The 22,350-nt window shown below is 42.1% G+C and overlaps 2 protein-coding genes across 3 annotated transcripts in view; both read right to left on the reverse strand.

The window, feature by feature from the left end:
- Nucleotides 1-36: 36 nt before the first annotated feature.
- On the reverse strand, nt 37-14,586 carry PIGA (phosphatidylinositol glycan anchor biosynthesis class A). Of its 2 annotated transcripts, none has more exons than XM_003416038.4 (6): nt 14,159-14,586; nt 9,954-10,733; nt 6,993-7,125; nt 6,115-6,247; nt 5,756-5,962; nt 37-2,329 (listed from the first exon to the last, which is right to left on the reverse strand). In XM_003416038.4, the coding sequence occupies exons 2-6, from the start codon at nt 10,669-10,671 to the stop codon at nt 2,063-2,065; spliced, it is 1,458 nt and encodes a 485-aa protein (XP_003416086.1). In that variant the 5' UTR covers nt 10,672-10,733; nt 14,159-14,586; the 3' UTR covers nt 37-2,062. The 2 variants fall into 2 exon arrangements, with proteins under 2 accessions (XP_003416086.1, XP_023410961.1); XM_023555193.2 differs by having other exon boundaries at nt 39-2,329; nt 10,601-10,733; nt 14,159-14,582.
- A 3,722-nt stretch (nt 14,587-18,308) lies between these two features.
- The window catches only part of VEGFD (vascular endothelial growth factor D), a 44,229-nt gene continuing 40,187 nt past the window's right edge, over nt 18,309-22,350 (reverse strand). The window contains exons 6-7 of the mRNA XM_010595771.3: nt 20,869-21,064; nt 18,309-19,892 (exon numbers count right to left, since the gene is read on the reverse strand). Of these exons, the coding sequence (XP_010594073.1) occupies nt 19,766-19,892; nt 20,869-21,064 (323 nt within the window). The 3' untranslated portion in view covers nt 18,309-19,765. The remainder of the gene's footprint in view (nt 19,893-20,868; nt 21,065-22,350) is intronic.

A 22,350-nucleotide genomic window follows, 5' to 3' on the forward strand; every position in this document is an offset into this window, starting at 1 on the left:
AAAGAAAGCAGGGGGGGGGGGGCCAGTGATGCTGTTCTGCTAGCAAATAATATTCCATTCATAAAACAAGACAAACTTAGAAAATTGTCAAAATGTCATTTTAGGCTTTATTTTTGGACATGTAACATGTTTTAATAAATCAGTTTTACATGTGTGACTTTTTATAATATTAAAAGAAATACAGCATATTTTTTTAAAAATTCCTTGTCACTGTAAGTTCATGTTCAAATAAATATAAGTAGCAGGGTAACGCAATATGCTTTCACATACTGATCAGTGCAACGCTGACTATAACTAAGGTATCCTGGAAGCCTGAAAATGAAGATTTACAGAAGACAAGCAAATTTACTTTGCATTTGTTAAAAGAAAATCCAAGGAAAATAATTTTAATTTCCAAATGACATATTTTACATGCAAAGACAACTTTAAATCCTCTGTCTTAAATAATTTACGTTAAGTACATATGACAATTTTGATAACAAAAAATAAGAAAGCTTAGTAGTATGCCTTTAAAAACTGCTGAACAGAATAAATAAAACCAAACGTTACAGTTTCTCAATTTATCACAAATATTGGCACGTTACATTGCATATATATATAATTCCATTTCTTCCTGGGAAAATCCCAATAAGAATCAATGGTTTGCATCAGTCCACTTTTCTTCCAACAAAAGAAACCCTAATTTCTAGGTTTTAGAAAGTACACTCTTGCATTTGTGTTTTAGTATAAACCAAACAAAATATATTTCTTTTGTATCAGTGGCAACCAGTTCATAGTCATGTTAAGATACTTTTAAGAAGTTTTGTGAATGCTATCATTTAAAAAATCCTGTAAAGAATCACAATACTGGCAGAAACCATCTAGTCCACCCACCAAGTGCCTCATCCTTCCAATCTCTCAGTTTTTTAATCACAAAAAATCTAAAGAGTTCCAAGAATGAATAATATACAGTGTGTGGCTAATTTGGGGTTATAAAACCCATGGCTCAGGGCAACCATACTTACAGTTAACAACATCCACCCACAAAGAGACCGTATTTCTAAAATCTTGAGACTCAGACTGATATAAACAACAACAAAATTCTGGGGTAGAGACTTTACTGCCAATACTTATCAGCGAGGCCACAAGTGAAGGGTAGCGGCTTCTAGCGAAGGTGCAGGGTAGCCGCTGACCTGGGGATGGCACACCTTGTACGTTCTGCTACGCACAAAGGCCATTACAGAAGGCAAAATCACACACTGTGAAAGATGTGGACTTTCTGCACAATCATAAACAGTGATATCGGTCCTTAGAGTTTCAAACGTAAAAAGTCCTTCCATAAGGAAAACGGAAGACAAAGGCTCTACCTAGGAAAACGTATATAAGAGGATCAAAGGAGTGCTCAGACTAGGACAACCGTTTTGGGGTGCGTGGGATCTTTTACACCACCACAAGTCAACCCAACCCGTTTGAGTATAATGCAAAGAGGGAATGTGCCTCTGGTCCTTACTAGCAGGAAGTATCCAGCTTAACGTTCTAATAGAAAAGGTGCTCAAAAGATGCTGATAACTAAAAGACCATCTGACTGGAGAAGCCTGCTGATTATATGCGACACTTACCGAGTATACCCAGTAAATGTTTAAGAACAAGAGCTAGAATGATTCATATAGTTTGTTGTATTTCCCTAAAGAAAACCTGTAAACATCTGGTGAATGTCTGGTTAATGGTATAATATTAAAAACTGGCCAAAAGAAAAAAAAAATACCCAGAAAACGTTTGGCCATTCAGCACCCAAAGCTCCCAACATATAATGTTAAAACATCTCTGCTGGAGGGATTTTAGTAGTCTGAAAAACTGCATACCTGAGTGGCTTAAATTTTCTCTCTCAAATGTTAAATAAGTGCAAGGAGTTTGAACACTCAGGGATTTCATATGTTTTTATCTTTCCCCAAAATAAAACATTGAATGATACAGAGGTAGCATAACTTACTAAATTAACTTGAAAAACAAAAATTCAGCTTATTTTCAATAGTCTCAGTAGAACTATTGCAGATGTTTAAAATTGTACTATCCAGGCTTCCCTCTACCTGGTTTTAGAAATCTCTTCATTCTGGCCATTTTTTTTACTGTAAGAAAATTCATGAATCCAGGCCCCCTTCGGCCCTGAGGCATCTATTGCAACATCAATGATGGAATCTGGGGTCATCCATCGCAGGAAAATGAGGAAGAGAAAGTTGAAAACGGCCAACAAAGCAAAAATACAGCCTGTTACTGGGCCACAGTGAGACATGAGGCGATCCAGTCGTTTGTCCATGGGTAACACGGCTTCTCTGGCTACCCGGTCATACACCTGGAGGGAAGAGAGGACAGGAAATGAGTACTCTGACCCACTACCGGCCCACGGCCAACAACGACATGCCAGAAGCATTTTATACAGGAACGCGCTCCAAAGTTGCCTATGTTTTGTTGTTGCTGTTGTTTTTATATTAATGATGTCATTAAATTAATGAAGTTAATCACAATAATTATTGTAATTCAATACTTAGCACTTATTCTGGGCAAACACCATGTGATACAAACACAAATAAGCCACAGTTCCTCTCCTCTAGGGAATTACCATCTATTTTAGTTGGCTCCTAGAATTCCAAGAGCCCTGGTGGTGCAGTAGCTAAGGCACTCAACTGCGAATTGAAAGGTCAACAGTTCAAATCCACCAGCCACTCCGTGGGAGAAAGACCTGGCAATCTGCTCCCATAAAGATTACAGCCTAGGAAACCCTATGGGACAGTTCTACTCTGTCCTATAGGGTTGCTAAGAGTCAAAATTGACTCCATAGTACACAACAACAACAACCAGAATTTTGAGTCTTGAAAAGTCTGGGCAGCCTTTCAGTTCACTGCTTGGTGGCAATATGAACTCAGCGGGGACTTCGTGAAGCAGGGTTGGCCTTTTAAAGCTCCTTGACTGCTGAGCTAGCTTTCTCCAGTATCTGGTAGACACTGACCCCCGAGAGAGAGAGTGTACAGTCTAGTGTGCTTCTGGGCAAGAGGGGCTCTTCCTTTCAACGGCCATGTGAGACCATGTCTCTGAGCACTGATGTCGAGGACTTGCAGAAACAGCTCAGGGATTTCAAATGATTTCAAATATAAAACAGAGAGGAAAAGAGATGGGGAAATTTTAGTAAATGGTATGGGGCAAACACTGGCACTAGAGTCTAAAATAATAAAACCCAAAGACTTTGAAAACGTAATTATTGAAAACGAACAAACCAAATGGGTGAGCATTCATGGTTTTTACTTGAATTTGAGCATTACTTACACTCATTCACAGGTATCAGACCTGTAAATCATCCCCTTATGAACTCAAAGTTACAACCTGCAGTGCGAGTTCTAAAGCCCAATGGCCTCGGAAAGGTACGTGATATTCCCACCTAGCTCTTCTACTGAGGCCATTTTGAATGTAAACGTTTTAATTAATATTATACTGAGACTGGCAAGTTGTAATGGAAAGAGTGTTTTTCCAGCATAAACTGCAACGTAATTTCTTCATCAATTTTCTAAATGGGACAGCTAACCTAAGAGGGAGTAGTTGCAAAGGATCAAGCTGACCTGGCTGCCCACCTTTATTACTAGGGCAATTCATCTGTAACTTTAAGTGATAAAATAACAATATCTACTATGAAGAGAATGTTAGGGATGATAAATCATTATAGATAAGGACTTACTGTATTCTAAATGTATACTATAAATCACAACAGAATATTAAAAAACCATGGATGTTTTACTATTACTTTAAGGGTTACAACTAAAAATTTGTGGTTAAAAAAAAAAACTAATTAACACGTTGCCGCTAAGTCGATTCCGACTCATGGCGACCCTATAGGACAGAGCAGAACTGCCCATTAGGGTTTCCAAGGAGCGGCTAGTGGATTCGAACTGCTGACCTTTTGGTTAGCAGCCAGAGCTCTTAATCACTGTGCCACCAGGGCCCCAATCAGTTCCTTTAAAATATGCTGACAGTTGTCACCATTAAGCAGTTCTTTCCCCTGAATTTATTATCTGCAATAGTTTTGACTTATGAGGTTTACATGATGTCTATCAAGGTCAGGTCACAATTAAATAAGCTGTGGTCCTTAATCAGGGTGAAGATTAAGATGGATATCACCAAAAAAACCTGTCTAACCAAATATCCCTGCTGACCAAGACTCCAGCTCAGCTCCTAAAGGGTCGTATTAGAATCCAGGGAGTGGCTGGGCAACAGGGGGCATGAAGATGACATGCAGAGTTTAAAAGTCCACCTAGGTGATTCTGACATGCACTCCCAACAGGTAATCAGGGCTAGACTCCAACTTCCAAATTAAAACAATGAAAAGGTAGCCATTTCATATGCATGGTCATACTACAAAACTTCTAGAAGGTAAGAGTGTCTCGAAACACTTCAGTCTAAAATGTTTGACTATTCAATTAAATATCACATATTTTGGCGAAAAATGTATCGTATGGCAATGTTTAGAGATAAGGGTTTTTGCACTTGCATTCAAATATGGCTTATCTTCAAATATGGCTTCATCTTATGTACTAGAATTTTCAAATTCAAACCAAACAAGAAAGCCTTACAGTAAAGAGCTGTTCTCTTTACTTCGCTCCTTCTTGCTATCCACTTTAGGCTGAAACTTGTTGATCCACGTAACAGACTGACAGCATGAAAAAAGCGTTAGCCTCCACAACGACTTTCTCTGTGCTCCCAACTGCTACCTTTCGGCTTCACAAGTCCTACACAGTAAGAGGCAGAACTGCTTCCATTTAGCCCATCGCTTGGTGACCAGACAGGTGAGGCAGAAAAAGTAAAGAGTCACTTAAACAAGGGACGAAAGTGAGTAGAATAAATGAAGTCACTAGCTCAAAACAGGGAGTATTTGCCACAACTGCACTTTCCTTCACAAGGGGATTAATCTATTTTCAGTACTCGTCCTTCTGGAAATTCTCTGTTGCTGCTTTTCATTCCTGATGATTTCTCCAACATTCATCATTTTCTTTTTGAATTCTACCTTTTTATGTTCCCAATCAGTCCAAAGATGCAAAAATCCTTTTCCTGCAGCAAATTACAGTAGCCAGCAATACTGACACAAGAATTTTAGGAAGTGGCCTGAATCAAATATTTACAAGGCATAAAGTTGCCACAATTGGGCTAATCAAAACTATGTATTTTCTGATAGACCTTTATGCATTAGAATTATAAACCAACTCAAGAAAACGTCTAAAAGTCAGTCAAGAATGAGTTTTAATACTAGCGTTGCCACTAATTTCTATGACTTCTAGAAAATTATGTAACTTCCTCACACCATGCCCAGTTTAATGAGGAGTTTAGACTGGTGGCGCAATGGTCAAGCACTCGGCTGCTATCCAAAAGGTTGGCAGTTCAAACCCACCCAGTGGCTCCACGGGAGAAAGGTCTGGCAATCTGCTCCTGTAAAGATTACAGCCTAGAAAACTCTTTGGGGCAGTTCTACTCTGTCATATGGGGTCGCTGTAAGTCAAAACTGATAACACCTAATGACAATAGACTATTACTTCTATTTTGAGATTTCAAATGCAATGATTTGACTAGAAACTTAGCCCATCATGCACCGAAAGTAATCCAAAATTCATTTTCATTTGGAGTAGATTTTATAAACCTAAGCAATAGCACTGAAACGGAAGCCTATATGTAAGAAAAAGCAAATGTGTACATGCGACAGCAAGGAAAAGTTCAGACACAATCTTAGGGTATGACATACTTTTTCAGTTCTTTCCGCAACATTCCTCCAGGTGTAAAAAGTCTTTACCACATTATGGATATTTTCTGGAGCCGGCAAGCTTCCTGACTTCAGTTGGGAAATAGCTTTTTCCAATCCTTCACACAAAGATTTTACTGAAGGCTCACATAAAATAATAAGATTTTCGGGAAGTACCTCAGGAATTCCACCAACCCTGGTACTTACAACCTTAAAAATGAAAAAAGAACATATTACCCACTCTAATTCACATCCCAGGAAAATAAAACCAACTCGAAAAACTACTGCCAAATGCATATGATTATTTTTTGAAAATACAAGTACAAAAAAACCAACCTCCGAAACCCTCAAACCGTTTTTACCTGTAAACCGCAACTGGCTGCTTCCACAATTGCCATGCAGAACGCTTCAGTGAGGGAGGTATTAAGAAAAATATGTCCTTGAACTAAGACATTTCTAACATCCTTGTGTTCTAAGGCTCCCAAGAGACGTACCCTGATTTTTGAAATGAGAGGGGAAGAGAGAGAAGAGTGAAAAATCACGCTATAAAAGAAGTATAATTTATAAGCCAAGTCGGGGATTCATATTATGCTGAAGTTCTTATCGGTTCTAATGTTTTCAGTCTCAAAAAATTTGTTTCCTCAAACTCTGACCTAAAAAGAACAGCCTTGTAAAGCTGCTTGGTTCAAACGCTTCTAGGTCACCTATTCCTAACTTTTGTGGAACAGCAAGCAGATAGGGCTACGCGTATCAAATTTCAACTTCTCCAGAACTAGCCTGCTTTTAATGAAAATACATGAATACACTTGGATGGTTAGTGCCCCTCTGAATTGATGCTTCCCATGTTCACCCCTGGCATGTTATCCAAGTTAAGGAGGAAGAGAAACGTTGGTATCTCTCACAGGCAGTGTCCATGTGCAGTGGCATTTAAATCACAACACAGTAAGCCTTGGAAATCTGCGAACTTTTCTAATCAAAGCTGCTGTTCTCTGCGCTTTCTGTAGCACCTCCAACCACTGCCTCCAGTATCAAATAATAATGGACTAATGGGAAAAACAAAATTGTAAATTCTTTAATCATGTTTTCCTATTTCCCATACAAAAAAGGGGGGGCTTGCATCACAGTTTTGTATCAATTACATGTAGGAGAAGAGAAGCAGCACACCCAATACAGGCCTGGAGCCAAAACCAAATACAGACGTCAGTATTTCCCCCCAAGACACTAGGGAACCCAGCGGTACCTGTCATGTAGCTGGTATCTTTCCCGTACTTCTTCCAAAATGATTCTCTTTGGTCCCTCTCCTCCAATGATGAAATTTAAATCTGGGTATTTCTGACAGAGCTCGGGGATTATGCCACTAAGCAAATCAGTCCCTGAAAATAGAAAGTTGAATATTGGAAATACATTTAAGTGCTTTAAAAAATTTTTTTTCGGTACAACCACCAAGAATCCACTCAGTTTGAAGGGCAGGAGCTATGCTCCCCTTAAAGTAGAGAAACTAAGTCTCTGAAACCTTTCCCAAGAGCGTGAAATTGGTTACAAACTGCTAGGGGTCCCTCCAGGACTGCAGTTTTTTTAAATAAATACCCGGACAACCAGTGTTCCCTTCCACAACCCAAATCTGTGTTACTCTGTCTCGTTTCGACATAGTGTTAACTTTAAGTTATTCACTTGTGATTACATACAGCTTGCTTCCAAAACAGCCAGATGAAGCAGCTAACGCTAGAGTTAAGCTTTGCTAGGGACAGCTGACCGGCGATCTACCACCTGTCCCAGCTTTTTTACCAATGAGCTCTTTGATCATGGGAAGGTTTCCCGATCTGTAAAATGAGATCTATGTACCTAAAGTCCAAGGCCTCTTTCAGCAATAAAATTCTACCAGTCTGATTCCACTTTCAGCCAGAGGCAAAGGCTAAGCAGCCAAGTACAATGGTTGTCTCTAGTTTGTTCAAAAAGCAGAGAGCTTTGCAGTGAAAACCACACTAGTGAAGCTGAAGAATGGTCCATCCCAACCAGCGGTAGCCCACTTCCGGAGTGAAAGAGTAAACGAAGGTGGCAGGGCCTCAACTGTCAGATCATTACAGTTCATAGAAGAAAAGGATGTCTCTGCTTCCTTTCGAAAATAAAACAATTTTCCTATAATATGGATAAAGCAATAAAATAAACCATGGCCTACTAGTCTGAAAAAGATAGCGGCTATCCAAACTGACAGTAACATCAACACTATTTGGGAATTTAATCCAGTATAAATTACAAATTGTATGCGTTCAAAAGTAAATGTAAAATAATTCATTTAGATCTAAACTAAACTCAGTAATTTAAACAAATGCATACATACACACTCCTAAGAACTGCATTTCTTGTATCAATCTTCCCAAATATAAAAACCCCACCCAGTGCCGTCAAATATAGGCAGGCTAATTATAAAACAGATGGTGAAGGGAATTGTGTGTACACACGCACACACACACACACAGGGTCATTTTTATTTAAATAATTCAAAGTAGGATTAAGTAAACTACTCGTTCAAAATATGATTACATTTATCACAAAAAAAGTCGTGTGCGGCTTTTCGGAATTCTGAAGCCCTCTCGTTAAAATCTTGGTCATCTTCTTTTTAGTCTGTTACCAAATCCATCGATTGCATTTTAGGTAAACCAGAAGGTGGCTTAATACCTTTAACATGGAGCCTCCTATAACAAACCAGAAGCACACTGCTTCGTATGCCTTTAGGTTCTCACCTCACTTAAAAGAAACCCCAATTGGCAACTGTAAAATATGCTTTATGAAGGCGAATGCGCAAGAAAGGTGACGCAGAGCTCCAACGGGTGGACCAGTACACCCAGCCTGCAGCCTCAGGTCAACCGCTGGCAGTTCAATGCACGTTAATAACAACTTGAATTAAATATCTACGTGATATATATATATATATATATATATATATATATATATATATATATATATATAACTTTTAAAAAGTGATTCCCTACTTTAAGTGACATTTCTGATTATTGGACTGCTTTTCAGACCTCAAATCCAGAAGACTATGTTTTTAATGACCAGATTCAGGACTATCTCAGACTTCTAGTAAAGGAGGCTCCACAAATCCTATTGCGGTGTCCCTCAGGTGCTGGAGAAGCACCAACAAAACTCTTCCTTGGTAACAGCGAGTACTTACTGACTGTGTACTGGGCTAAGTACAGAAATCACAGAACCCTCATAAGACCCCCACTGTTGCCCAAATTACACGAATGACAACACTGAGACTTAGGGGATATTCAGTAACTTGTCCTTGGTCACACAACAGGACAGTCAGGATCTGGACCCAGTCTAGCTAAGCCTCTTCATCACTTACCTGCCATGATGTGTTATTAACATGTTATTACATAGGAGTCAATGAAGCAAGCAAGCCACACAACAGTAATGTGCAGAGCGAGCCCACTGATGGTAAGTACACGTACATACGCAAGGAAGAGACAGGAAAGCTATAAGTCAAACAGTCATTAGGGTCATCTCTGAATATTACGTTTACGGCTAATTTGGATTTCCATCTTTGTGCTTTTCTGACTTTTCAAAATATCTGCAATGAAAAGATATTACTTTTGCAATCACAAAGCAAAGGCTATGTGGTGGGCTCTGCCCTGTATTTCTCACTGCCCATGCAGAGCTGTTTTAATTTTTAAACGGATTTGACCTTTTAATAATAATAAACATTAATAAAGGTAAATTAAAAAAAAATTTTTTTTAATAATATACAGTCAGGTTATTATTTTTATTTTTTTTAGTAACTATTAAAACATTAAAGGTTGGAGAAGGGCAACATTCACTATTGTTCCAAACACTTCTTTCTGGATTTATAAAACAGTATTAGATCTTTTTTGCTATATTTAATACACACCAAAAACCTGTTGCCATCAAGTTGATTCTGACTCATAGCAACCCTGTAGGACGGAGTAGAACTGACCCACAGGGTTTCCAAGGAGCACCTGCTAGTGGATTCAAACTGCCGACCTTTTGGTTAGCAGCTGAGCTCTTAACCCCTGTGCCACCAGCACTCCTTCTACTTGATACAGAAGTATTTATAAAACCATGAAACAAAAAGACAAACCAAACAATCATTATATGCAAGTATTCAAGAGCCTTCTACAGGGAAAAAAAAAGGTTTGTGCAGTGCAGTCGTAGCTATCATTTCATTCATTACCTTTTCTGTAAACAAGTCTGCTGACAACGACAATAGTCACTACACTGTCGTGCCGTCTAAATGGGTCTGGAGTGAAGTCAGTAGGATCTACGGCATTCGGAATGACGGACACTATTTCAGGGTTCAGTGCGGCTCTTAGAACAGTGTTTTCCTTACTGGTGTAGGACACACAGATTATGTGGTTTGTGTCGCAAAGAGACACAGTCAGAAGCTTGTTTGTAAGCACCGAGCTGACATCAGCGAAGCCAAAAAGCGAATGGTCCGTGAAGACTGTCTGCAGCCCCATGGTCTTGGCGTGGAAGAGGGCGTCGTGGGCCATGGCAGAAAATGAGCTATGTGAATGGATTATCGTGACTCTTTCCCGAACAAATATGTACCTGAGCAATGGCAGACTGTGAAAGAGGGTGGTAGCTGTAGATTGGTTGTACATGACTTTCAGAGGCAAGTAATAGACTTTGAGGCCATTAGTGAGATAACGGATGCCTTTTCGATTTCCATAGGCGTGGGTGACAATTATAACCTTGTGCCCTCTTTCGATCAGGCACTGAGAGAGCTGGTAAATGTGGCTTTCCACGCCCCCCATATTGGGGTAGAAAAAGTCCGACACCATGCATATGTTATGGGTCTGAGTTCTACATGTGGAATACCTTCCAGTATTAGTGCAGGGGAGTGCAGCTGAGGGAGGCAGGCCATGCCAATCTCCTCCTCTAAAGGCCATACTGAGAAGGTTTAGACATCAGTCTTCAGAGCAACCCAGTCAAGATGTGTGGCGTTTATCACCTGCAAAAGAGCAGAACAGATCTCAGCTCAGGGACAAGAGACAGTCCAACTTCCACATCTAGATATAAATGCTGCTTTTGTAGTCGTGAAAATTTTTAGCTTTCCCCTAGGAATCAATCAAAGCATATAATGAATTTACGTGACTAGGTCTTACTTTTACTCTAAAAATACATAGTAAAATTAAGCTTGTTGCATCATAGTATATGATTTGCCATGCTAACAAACCAGCTCATTCAAATAATTTAAATACACACACACACACACATTTCTCTCTTGGCCAGCTTCTACTTACTGAATGGCCACTACACATCAGGTACTATGTGCTAAGAGGTTTCTACATCTTATGTCAGCATCAGCAAAACCATATGAGGTGTTATCCCCATCTAATAGATGGAAAATCTAAAGCTTAGAGAAGTTAAGGAATTTGTCCCAAGATCACTCAGCCAGCCTGAGGTAGCACAGAGCAGTAGTGTTTCACTGATGGCCACACCTCCTGGTATTTATGCCCTTGTGTAGCCCCCGTCCCTTGCATTTGGGCTTGGTTTACCCCACAAACTCATAGGGTCGCAATAGGATCGATATGAGGCAGAATCGACTCGATGGCAATGGGTTTGGTCTGGTTTTGGTTTTACCCCACAAAATATGATGGAAGTGGTACTGTGCTAATTTGGGGCCTCAGCCTGAAAAAGGCCTGGCAACTTCTACTTGTACACTTTTGGGAACCCTAAGCCACCGTGTAAGAAGCCCAGCTACCATACTAGAGGGACCATGAGAAGAGACCATGTGGAGAGCTGAGTCTACATGGAGCATGCCGTTCCAATGTTCTTAGCCAGGCCTAGTCTCTAGCTAACTTGCCAGCTCAATGCAGCCCCGTTAGCGACCACTGGCAAGACCAGCAGCAGAACCACCCCACTGAGCCCAGCAAATCGCAGAACTGTGAAAAATAACAAAATGGCTGTTGTCTTAACACCCTTAACTTTTGGGATGGTTTGCTATACAGTTATACAATGGAGAACAGGCCAGGATTCAAACCTAGTTATACTGGACCACTGCCCGTTTTTGTAAATAAAGTTGGATTTTTTTTAATTGGAACACAGGCTTGCCCACTCATTTACATAATTTATCTACGGCTACTTTTGTGCTATGGCGGCAGAGTAGTTGTGGCAGATACGGATGACCCACAGAGCTAAAGATACTTGCTATGTGGCCCTTTACAGATGATGTCTGCTGACCTCAGCTTTAGAGCTTAGCCACTGTGCTATGAGGCTTCTGGAACAACTCTACCTTTTATTCTTCCTTCTCTAGGAAGTCTTCCACAGAAGACTTATCCAAGCTGTCTACCCTGCCTTCAGACGGTAGGGGACTGAGTAGACAGTGGGAGCTAGCTGTGATAGAAGGAACCCACTAAGACCTACTCCCAAACAAGCTTCAGGCTTTCTGTCCTAAGGTAACTCTCCTTGTACGTCTCTACTTCTCAAAAGGAGCCCAATGACATAGCCAGCTGAAATATCTTACAATGGTGGCACAACAGTTTAGCACCCGGCTGCTAATCAAAAGTTGGCAATTCAAACCCACCCAGGCGCTCCGTGGGAGGAAGGCCTGGTGATCTGCTTCCATAAAAATTAAAGCCTAGAAAACCCTCATGGGGCAGTTCTGCTGTCACATAGGGTCGCCACCAGTCAGAATCTACTCAACGGCAAACAATAACAACTTCTTACAGATGGCCCTATTGCCTAATTTACCCAGTGCTCTCCTTCATGAAGTACATAGCCACAAGCACACAGGAATATTAAGTTTCCTTGCTTCAGACTTCCCTCCGTGTTGTTGCTTGCAAATAACATATACAATAAATATTTGTACAACTGAGTCTACTGCTAATCACTAAGAGGGTAAAAAAAAAAAAAAACTAGTGCCATCGACTGCTAATCACTAAGAGGGTAGAGAAAAAAAATCATAAATCCCGAAGATTCAATTAATCTCGTAAAGTTCTGCTAGTATAAACTCTGTGGTCTACATTAAAATACATCTGGAGCTAGAACTTTTTTCAGAACACCGTTTTAACCTGTAGCAGGTACGATGAACATCCACATTTTCTCCTTTCTTACTCAAGAATGACAATCATCAACCTGCTCCCTACATTTTTTTTCTTAACCCTTTTTTCAGTTTCAGTTTTAGCCTTTCCTCCATGAGTGACCTTCCCTTCAGTTTGGAGTCTGAAGATAAATGTTAAACTAGAAATGGGCTGGCTCTGGGGCCATGTCCTACATCTGAAGCAGGAAATGTTTATCTCAGGGATGCCTAGATCCCTGTCAACATGAAATGTCCACTCAACACAGTATTATTACAGATTCTTAGACTTTTAAGCTAAAAAGAGTCTTGGTGATCTAGCGAAAATCTTCCGCAACTTTGCAAATGAGAGTTCCACAACTCCAAAAACTCTACTAAACGGGACAGCCATCCTAAAGCTTAGAGTTTCATAATACACCTGCAAACACAGGAAATGCAAATTAACTGCGTGTACAGTCTTTAACTAGTCTCCCTGACAAATATATCTGTTTTAAATACATTCTCAGAAATACTCAATCTATATTTGTTCAACTGGATTTACTAATCAAAAGTCAAAATCAACACACTGAATATTACCATATTCAAAATCTTCAAGCTTGTACTGTTAAGTGGATCAACTAACATTTTCTTACTGTGGTTTACAGCCTAAACCTGAACTTCCAGTTCTATTCAGTTAAAAAAAAGATGAATGATAATGAAAACAGTGAGTAAAGAGCTAAGTGAAATCATTTAAAATAATCTTGGCAACGTTCTGTAAGGAGTCTGCCACTTCCTCGGGGTCATCACCCCTAGCAACGCTGTGGCATAAAGGGTTAATACAAGGCACAATCACAGAATATTGGATTTTAAAGCTGTAGAGAAGCTTGGAAATATACTGCTAAGCTTGCTCACTTTACAACTATGAAGCCAGACAAGTTGTGCGATTTGACAAAGGTCCCCACCCAGCCACTTAGGTGACAAATGCGAGATGGCCGTAGAATTCCCAACTCCTGTGCGCAGTCAACAGCACCAGAAGCTCGCAGGGAGCCTTGGGAAGGCCCAGGGGGCTTGGGTGTCAAGACGGTGTTTCCACTGCACCCTTGGGCGCTGCCTGGGCATCACTCGCTGAGGGTGGCTGGGCAGCGCCAGGGCCAAGAAGGGGACGCTCCCGCTCAGTCCCCGGCCGCGGCGACCCGGCTGGGGCAGGCCAGGCCCAAGGGAGGAGACAGGACGGCCGAGAGCTGGCTGAGGCCCCCCGCCCCACCCGCCAGCCGTAAACCTCCGGGCCGCCTCCAGCGTCGCCGCCTCCACACGCCCTCTGGCCAACGCCAATGAAGCGGCCGAGAGCGCCGGAGCAGGGCGGCCAGACCCGCACTTACCCGGGAGCCCCATGGCCGTCGGTATCCGGACCTCCCGCGGCTACAGCCCGAGCACCGGCCCGCTGCCCGGAAGGACCAATCGAGGGCCTTCGCCCCCGAGCGCCGCGCCCCCACAGCAGCCAATCACAGAGTGGTGCCGGGATTACGTGAGAGGAGGAGGTCAGCTTTCCCCACGCGTCAGTGCGGAACGTTACAAGGGCCGTGCACGCTTGCGGATGTTTCCACGATGTTCCGGAAGACGTATTTTCTTTGTATTGGAAGGAGTAATCTTCACTTTAACCTTTTATGTGAGTTCCTGACGTCTGGAACCTCTCGAGAACGGCTCTGCTCTCTTACAGAGACAGCCCGACATGGCCCTTTCTTTCGCAGAGTTAAATTAGAACTCCTAGCGTGCTTCGCGGCGGCCCGCTTTCGCTACCGGAAATTATAGTCGGTTGGCTTTTGGAGGCAAATTCGAACTTAGAGAACTACCACTCCCAAGATGCATCGCACTCTACGCCAGAAGGCTGCAAGCGGTCGGGTGGGTTCGCTGTACGGTTGCCTAGTTACGGCGTCTCTTTTCAGGAACCCTGAACGCTCTCTGCTTGCTTTCCGCTGCAGAGAATTTTGTGTGGGAAAACAACAGAAAACCTAGGGCCGTGGAGTCGATTCCGACTCGTAGCGACCCCATAGGACAGAGTAGAACTGCCACATAAAGTTTCTAAGGAGCGCCTGGCGGGTTTCTAAGGAGCGCCTGGCGGGTTTGAACTGCCGACCCGTGGGTTAGCAGCCGTAGCACTTAACCACTACGCCACCAGGGTTTCCAAGCAACAGAAAGCCAGGGTCATAGTGGTGTTTTGTTTGTGATCATCTGTGGCATAGCACAATCGTGCTGGTTCTTACCGCTCTAGTAGGGCGACCAGATTTAGGAAATAAAAATACACGAATAAAAAAGGCAAATAAAACAATCCGACATTTGAATTTCAGATAAGTAACAGCAAAAATTTTATTAATATAATATAAATATATTTATATAATAAATATAATTTATTATATTTTAATAATAAATTAAAGACTCGAGAACATTTATGCAAGCATAATAACTCAATTGTTTTCATAGCAGCAACGCTACCAGATGGGACAGCATTGCTTTGGTCTAAAGCAATTTTTTTGCAGTAGGTTTTAATATTTTTAATATTAAAAATATTAATATAGATATAAATAATATATGGCTCAAATATTTCACGGTGCACACTACACAAACAAATCATTCGCTGCTTATCTGAAATTCGAATTTAACTGGGTGTCTAGTATTTTATTTAGCAACCCTACACTCAGGAAAAAGATGTGAGGTCTGACCTGCAACATCGACCCCAGTCAAACTGGTTGAACTGACTGTTTGGCCCGGAGACTAAAGAATCAGTGGAAGTGATCTGATGGTCATCCACGCCTCACCGATGGTACTCGGAGTTCCCCAGCCCTGTCATGCCTGCACTTTGAAGAACATGTCTTTTTGAGCACCATCGTCACCACTATTACCACTACCCCTTTTAAACCTGAAGAAAGCCTATTCTTCCCAGAAGACCTTCGCTCCTTTTTGGTGTCTTCCTCAAGCCTTCAGACAGAATAAAATACTCCTTTTTGTATTTTGATATGACTTTGGCCATACTGGAGCCCTGGTAGCGTAGTGGTTAAGCGTTCAGCTGCTAACCAAAAGGTTGACAGTTTGAATCCACCAGCTGCTCCCCGGAAACCCTATGAAGTGCAGTTCTACTCTGCAATACATGGGGTCACCATGAGTCACCATGAGTCGGAATCGACTCCAGACAAACTGCTATTTGTTTGTTTGTTTTTCCTGTGTTAATGGTGAAGCATCAGGGAATAAAGGTGATGAAGACTCGAGAACATTTATGCAAGCGTAATAACTCTCAATTGTTTTCATAGCAGCAACACTACCAGATGGGACAGCATTGCTTTGGTCTAAAGCGATGCTGGTCCCTTTTCATTTTTTGCAGTAGGTTTTAAGACACTCATAGAGTATGGATAGAAACCCTGGAAAATGAGAGTTAGGCCTCATTTATTGAGCCCCTAGCTTACCACTGCCATACTGTCGATCACAGTACACACTCAAAATTCCACCATCAGTCTCCTCTAAGAGCCTGATGCCAATACTCTTTCAAAAGAGTTGTGATATTTTTTCGGGGCAGGATAAGTATTTCTCATCTTTATCATCAAAAGAAGCCCTGGTGGCACAATGGTTAAAGCTCTTGGCTGCTAACCCGGCAGGTTAGTGGTTGGAACCTATCAGCTGCTCTGAGGGAGAGATGTGGCAATCTGCTTCCGTAAAGATTACAGCCTTAGAAACTGGATGGGGGCAATTCTACTCTGTCCTGTAGGGTCGCTATGAGTGGGGATCGACTTGATGGCAAGGGGTTTGGTTGTTTTTTTGTTTTGGTATCTGTTTTGGTTTTGGTTTGGGTCATGGATTGAATTGTGTCCCCCCAAAAAATGTGTAAACTTGGTTAGGCCATGATTCCCAGTATTGTGTGGTTGTCCTCCATTTTGTGATTTTCCTGTGTGTTATAAATCATAATCTCTGCCTGAGGTTAAAGGCAGAGATTGTAATACCCTTGCTCAGGTCACATCCCTGATCCAATGTAAAGGGAATTTCCCTGGGGTATGGCCTGCGCCCCCTTTTATCTTACAAGAGATAAAAGGAAAGGGAAGCAGACAGTGGGGGACCTCATGCCACCAGGAAAGCAGTGCCGGGAACAGAGCACATTCTTTGGACTGGGGGTTCCTGTGTGGAGAAGCTCCTAGTCCAGGGGAAGATTGATGTCAAGGACCTTCCCCTGGAGCTGAGGCCCTGAATTTGGACTTGTAACCTACTAGACTGTGAGAGAATAAATTTCCCTTTTTTAAAGCCATCCACTTGTGGTATTTCTGTTATAGCAGCACTAGATGACTAAGACAGTATCTTATCATCAAACCTTTAATGAGTGCCTATCTGCAAAAGGCCGTGTGGGTAATACAAGCACTATTAAACATACCAGTGGATTCCTACTCATAGCGACCCCATAGGGTTTCCAAGGCTGTAAATCTTTACAGAAGCGGACTGCCACATCTTTCTACCTCCCTTGGAGCCGCTGGTGGTTTCCAACCGCCAGTCTTTCGGTTAGCAGTCAAGTGCTTTAACCACTGTGCCACTAGGGCTCCTTATTAAACATAGTTGCTGTCTCTTAAATGCTTTTTATCCTTCTTAGCTTTTTCTGTAGTTTTTACCAATAGTAAAAAGAGACCCACTTTTCTTAATAGCTTCTTTGTGTTTTAAATACTGTAGAATAGACTGGCTTTTATAAATAGATACCCGCAAAGGCACACTGATGTTGAGCCCTGGGGGAAGAGGGCTGGAAGGATGAGGAGTCTGCAGGCTGTATCAGTTGTTTCCAACCAAGCCTGCAAACGCTGAGCATCCATCATGCGCCAGCCTCTGACCTAGCCATTGAGCAGGAAAGAAGTAAATAAATTGTGAGTCAGCCTCTCAAGGGTTTACCATCTCACAAGACTCCATTTATAGTCAGTGAAACCTTAAGCAAAGGTCTCCAGTTTCGGCTGTTTTCTACAAGGCCAAAGAAAGTTGTAGCAGCTGGATTAAGATCTAAACCTGGGGAGAATTCTAATTACAGCCTTCTGCCTAAATATATGACCTTGAGGTAGCCTTTGGAGATTTTCTTAGTAACCACTAAAATTCAAAGAAAATCCTTAGATGTGTTATGTTCTGATTAATAAAATCTGAAGGCAATCACTATCAGTTGTAGAACACAATGGCCTATAAATATGGAATCACCTTCACTTGAAATTCAGCTCTTTGCAAATATATATGTGAATGAGCTCCTCTGGATCATTTTGGAGTGGGAAGGGAACAAATACACACTGAGAGTCTGCTATCTGTGTGCAAGTCGCTTGGCGGGGCACATCTGACAGGAGCCTTGCAAACGCCAAGGAACCAAGTCTGCGTTAGGGCATATGTGGACACCTACGATAAAAGCTGGCAAGTGATAACGTGCCTTAAGAGAAATACAAGAAAAACACTGGAAGTTCAGAGGGAAAGAGTATTTCTGGCTGCCAGCATGTAGCTAGAAAAACAAGAGGAGTGTGTCCGTGCAGCTACTGGAAGCAAGATCATCCCATGAACCACGTGAAAAAACAAATGAGCGTGACTCTATTTCAGTAAAGCTTTATTTACAAAAACAGGCCTGCGGGCCATTGCTTACTAGCTCCTGTTTTAGAACAATCTCAGTTATAAAATGGCAGAATATTTCTGAATATCTTTCATTTCATAAATATTTTGGGAAGAGAAATTAATGAAATTCCTTTCTAGAGTTGCAACATCCAAATAATTCAGACATGCATGTAATCTAGCTGAGTTTGAACAATATCCCTAGGGGACCTCCCACCACCCAGCTTTAGAGACAGATTTGTGAGCTGTGCTGTCTCATTAATAGATTCCCGGGCCTAGTGGCTTAGATGCTCAGGGACATCACACCTCCCACTTGTGTTTGTTTGAACGTCTTGGGGCTTCTCACATAATTTTTATTTAATTTTCAGCCTACATTCCAACACTAGTAAGTCAACTGGTCATTGTACAGAGAGGTGTGATGTCCCTGGGTGGTGCCAATGTTCTTGGCTGCTAACTGAATGGTTGGATGTTCAAGTCCACCCAGAGGCACCTTGGAAGAAAGCCCTGGCGACCTACTTCCAAAAAATCAGCCACTGAAAACCCTCTGGAGCACAGGTCTACTCTGACGCACATGGGGTCTCCGTGAGTCGGAACTGACTTAATCACGACTGGCTAGTGTATGTACATGTATATGTGCATGTATCTGTCTGTGCAAGATGCCATGGGAGGGGCGTCCGTTTTTAGGTTATTTGCCTTGCTGCTAAATCTGCAAATTATTTGCCTTGTTGCTCTGGTACACCAACCTTTCAGTAAAGCCTGCTCCACCAAAACCACGTCTCCGACTTCTAAGTTCCTTTCTCTTAAAAACATTTTTTGCTTTAGCCTGAAATTTAGAGTGGAAGCATATTAAATAATGCACTAGAGTTTATGGCCTGAATAATGGTGTTTATTTTCTTTAAATATACTTAAATATGAAACATGGAACAGTAGTTGAGGAAACTCAGAACCTACAAGCTGAGGAATAATCAGAAAGTCCGTGCGGGTCATAGAAATCAAATTATGTATAAGAGAATCGTAATAATTCACAAGAGAGTTGCCATTAGCAAAGGACTCAGAAGCTATGCAGATTTTCTTACGTGCTCTGAGTAATCGATCACATGGCACCTGCCACCCCAAGACGATCAGACATTTTTCATCCACCAAAAAATATTAACACAGAGTCTCTGTTCTCCATTCCTTGGCATGTGGAGGCAGCTTCAGCTAGAAGACATCGGTCATGAGCCAGGGAATCCTTAGCAGGTGGTTAAGGGAGTCTTGCTCCGGATTCACCCTGTTACTATGGGAAGTGGATTTTTTCTAACACCTGGGAAAAAACAGTGACAGCAACTTGGCAAAGCAGCATGCTGTTTACAAGGGCAGGGGTGGGGGACTGGAAAGCAAAAGCTGAATCAAGGATTTGTTCGGCTTCGGAGCCCGTGGGCAGCTCTCTTCTCCTTTGGAAAGCGGCAGTGCTTTGCACACGCTGGTTTTCCGTTTGCACATGGTCTGGTGTGAAAGGGGCATTTGTCCTCACAGCTGTTGCAAAAGGAAACAAACATGAGAATTCAGACTCAAGTCTTGGATTCAAAGGAATGACTGTTCTGATTTAACCTTTCAAAGTAAAACTTCCAGATATGTATTTAAAAATATAAAATCCCAAATGGTCATCTCACATGAATTCCAAATGTCTTACACCCCAGTCAGTAACCTCCAAGTGTTCTATTCATCAATAAATTTTTCAGTATGCAAATCCAGTGACATACATGTCTTCAAAGTAAAAAATACACATAAAACCCTTAAAAAAAAAAACCCGTTGCCATTGAGTCAATTCCAACTCATAGCAACCCTATAGGACAGAGTAGAACTGCCCCGTAGAGATTCCAAAGAGTGCCTGGTGGTTTCAAACTGCCGACCTTTTGGTTAGAAGCTGTAGCACTTAACCACTATGCCACCAGGGTTTCCAAATATACATACATACATACATACATACATACATATATATATATATATATATATATATAGTGAGAGAGATTGAACCAAAGCATTTGCTGATCTGAAAACCCCCTCCAAAAGGATTGTTTAAATCTCACCAATTTAGTTTTTGCTTAAGAGCTACGAATCAGCTATAAAAAGCAACCAGTTGCTGCTGAGTCGACTCAACTCGTGGCAACCCCATTTGTGTCGGAGTAGAACTGTGCTCCACAGGGTTTTCAATGGCTGATTTTTCAGAAGCAGATCACCAGCCCTTTCTTCTGAGGCACCTCTAGGTGGAACCGAATCTCCAACTTTTCAGTTAGCAGTCTAGTGCATTTACCGTTTGTACCTCCAAACCAACAGTGGACCAGATTTTCTTGACTTTAAGATTAATTGTCTTTTAGTCCTTAGTTGCCAAATCTCTGCTTGGGTACTAAGAAAGAATCGGCTTCATAAGGAACCCACTGATTTGCAACGGCATTTACATTCCATGTCGATGGGTGGAGTCCAGGCGAAAGTGGAAAAGCCATTCATTCACCTGCAAGTGTCTGGGTGAAATATCTTCTGCTTCTGGCAGCAGCTCTCCAGACTTTCTCTGCACTCAAAGCAACTGCAGTTTTCTGGGTGCTGAATGAGATCTCGGGGACACGGTGCTTTGCAGACACACTCACAACGATCTTCATCGAACTTCATGTGCAGCCCACAGAGCGTCAGTTCCCGAAGATGAGTGTGGTCTAAACAAAAACAGAGGTATTGCTTGGGTAGCTGCAGCCTGGATAACGTGGCCACTAAACTTGGCTGCATATTTTACATTGTCCTAAAATAACTTGGATTCCCCTTATCCCCTTTCCTAAAGATTTGTGTCCCTCACCTCCTCACAGAGGGAAGGAAATTCAATACAAAAACGAAACTTGTGTGGGTTCTTGAGTTTATGATGAAAAACATTTTTTGGGGTAACATTTTCAGAGATTTTTAGGTTGATGACTTGTTAAAAATGCAAAATTCTGCCTCTAGGTATTAGTAATAAAATACAGGGGACGTATTTTCTGGAAACCCTGGTGGTGTAGTGGCTAAGTGCTACAGCTGCTAACCAAAAGGTCAGCGGTTCGAATCCACCAGGCACTCCTTGGAAACTCTATGAGCCAGTTCTACCCTATCTTATAGGGTCACTATGAGTCGGAATTGACTCGATGGCAACGGGTTTGGTTTTTTTTTTTTAAGGGCCATATGGAGCTCTGGTGGCACAGTAGTTAACAGCTCAGGCTTCTAACTCAAAAGTCAGCAGTTCAAACCCACCAGCCTGCTCCTTGGAAACCCTATGGGGCTGTTCTGCTGTGTCCTCCTATAGGGTCGCTACGAGTCAGAATCGACTCAGTGGCAATGGGTTTTTTGGGTTAAGGGCCATATGAGCTGGGAACGACTCTACGGCAGTAGATTTGGTTTGGAAGGGTCATGAGTCCAGCCCTCCCCAGTTTTTAACCAGTTGCTGCGGAGTTGATTCTGACTTCTGGCGACTATGTGTGTCAGAGTGGAACTGTGCTCCACAGGGTTTTCAGTGGCTCATTTTTTGGAAGTAGACTGCCAGGCCTTTCTTCCAAGGTGCCTCTGGGTGGACTCGAATTTCCAACCTTTCAGTTAGCAGCACACAAGCACGTTAACCATTTGCACCACCCAAGGCGCCCCATAGGGTTTCCAGGGCTGTAATCTTTATGGTAGCCAACTGCCACATTTTTCTCCCAGAGAGCAGCTGGCGGGTTCAAACCACCGACCTTTTGGTTAGCAGCCAAGCATTTTAACTACTGCACTCCCGGGGCCACCCGGGAACTCCTAAAGGATATTTAAAAACAAAAAAACCCCACTGCTGTTGAGTCGATTCTGACTCCTAGGAAGCTCTTAAAAGAGATGCATTGATCACTAGGTGGCAGCAGAGATTCAGGCGAAACACTTCAGCGGTTTAAGGACAGAGTCCACTTGTGTTTGCTGAACTTCAGCAAGGTCACTGGCAAGGACTGTCCTCACA

The sequence above is a fragment of the Loxodonta africana genome, chromosome X, assembly GCF_030014295.1.
Source record: "Loxodonta africana isolate mLoxAfr1 chromosome X, mLoxAfr1.hap2, whole genome shotgun sequence".
In the NCBI taxonomy this organism is placed as follows: domain Eukaryota; kingdom Metazoa; phylum Chordata; class Mammalia; order Proboscidea; family Elephantidae; genus Loxodonta; species Loxodonta africana.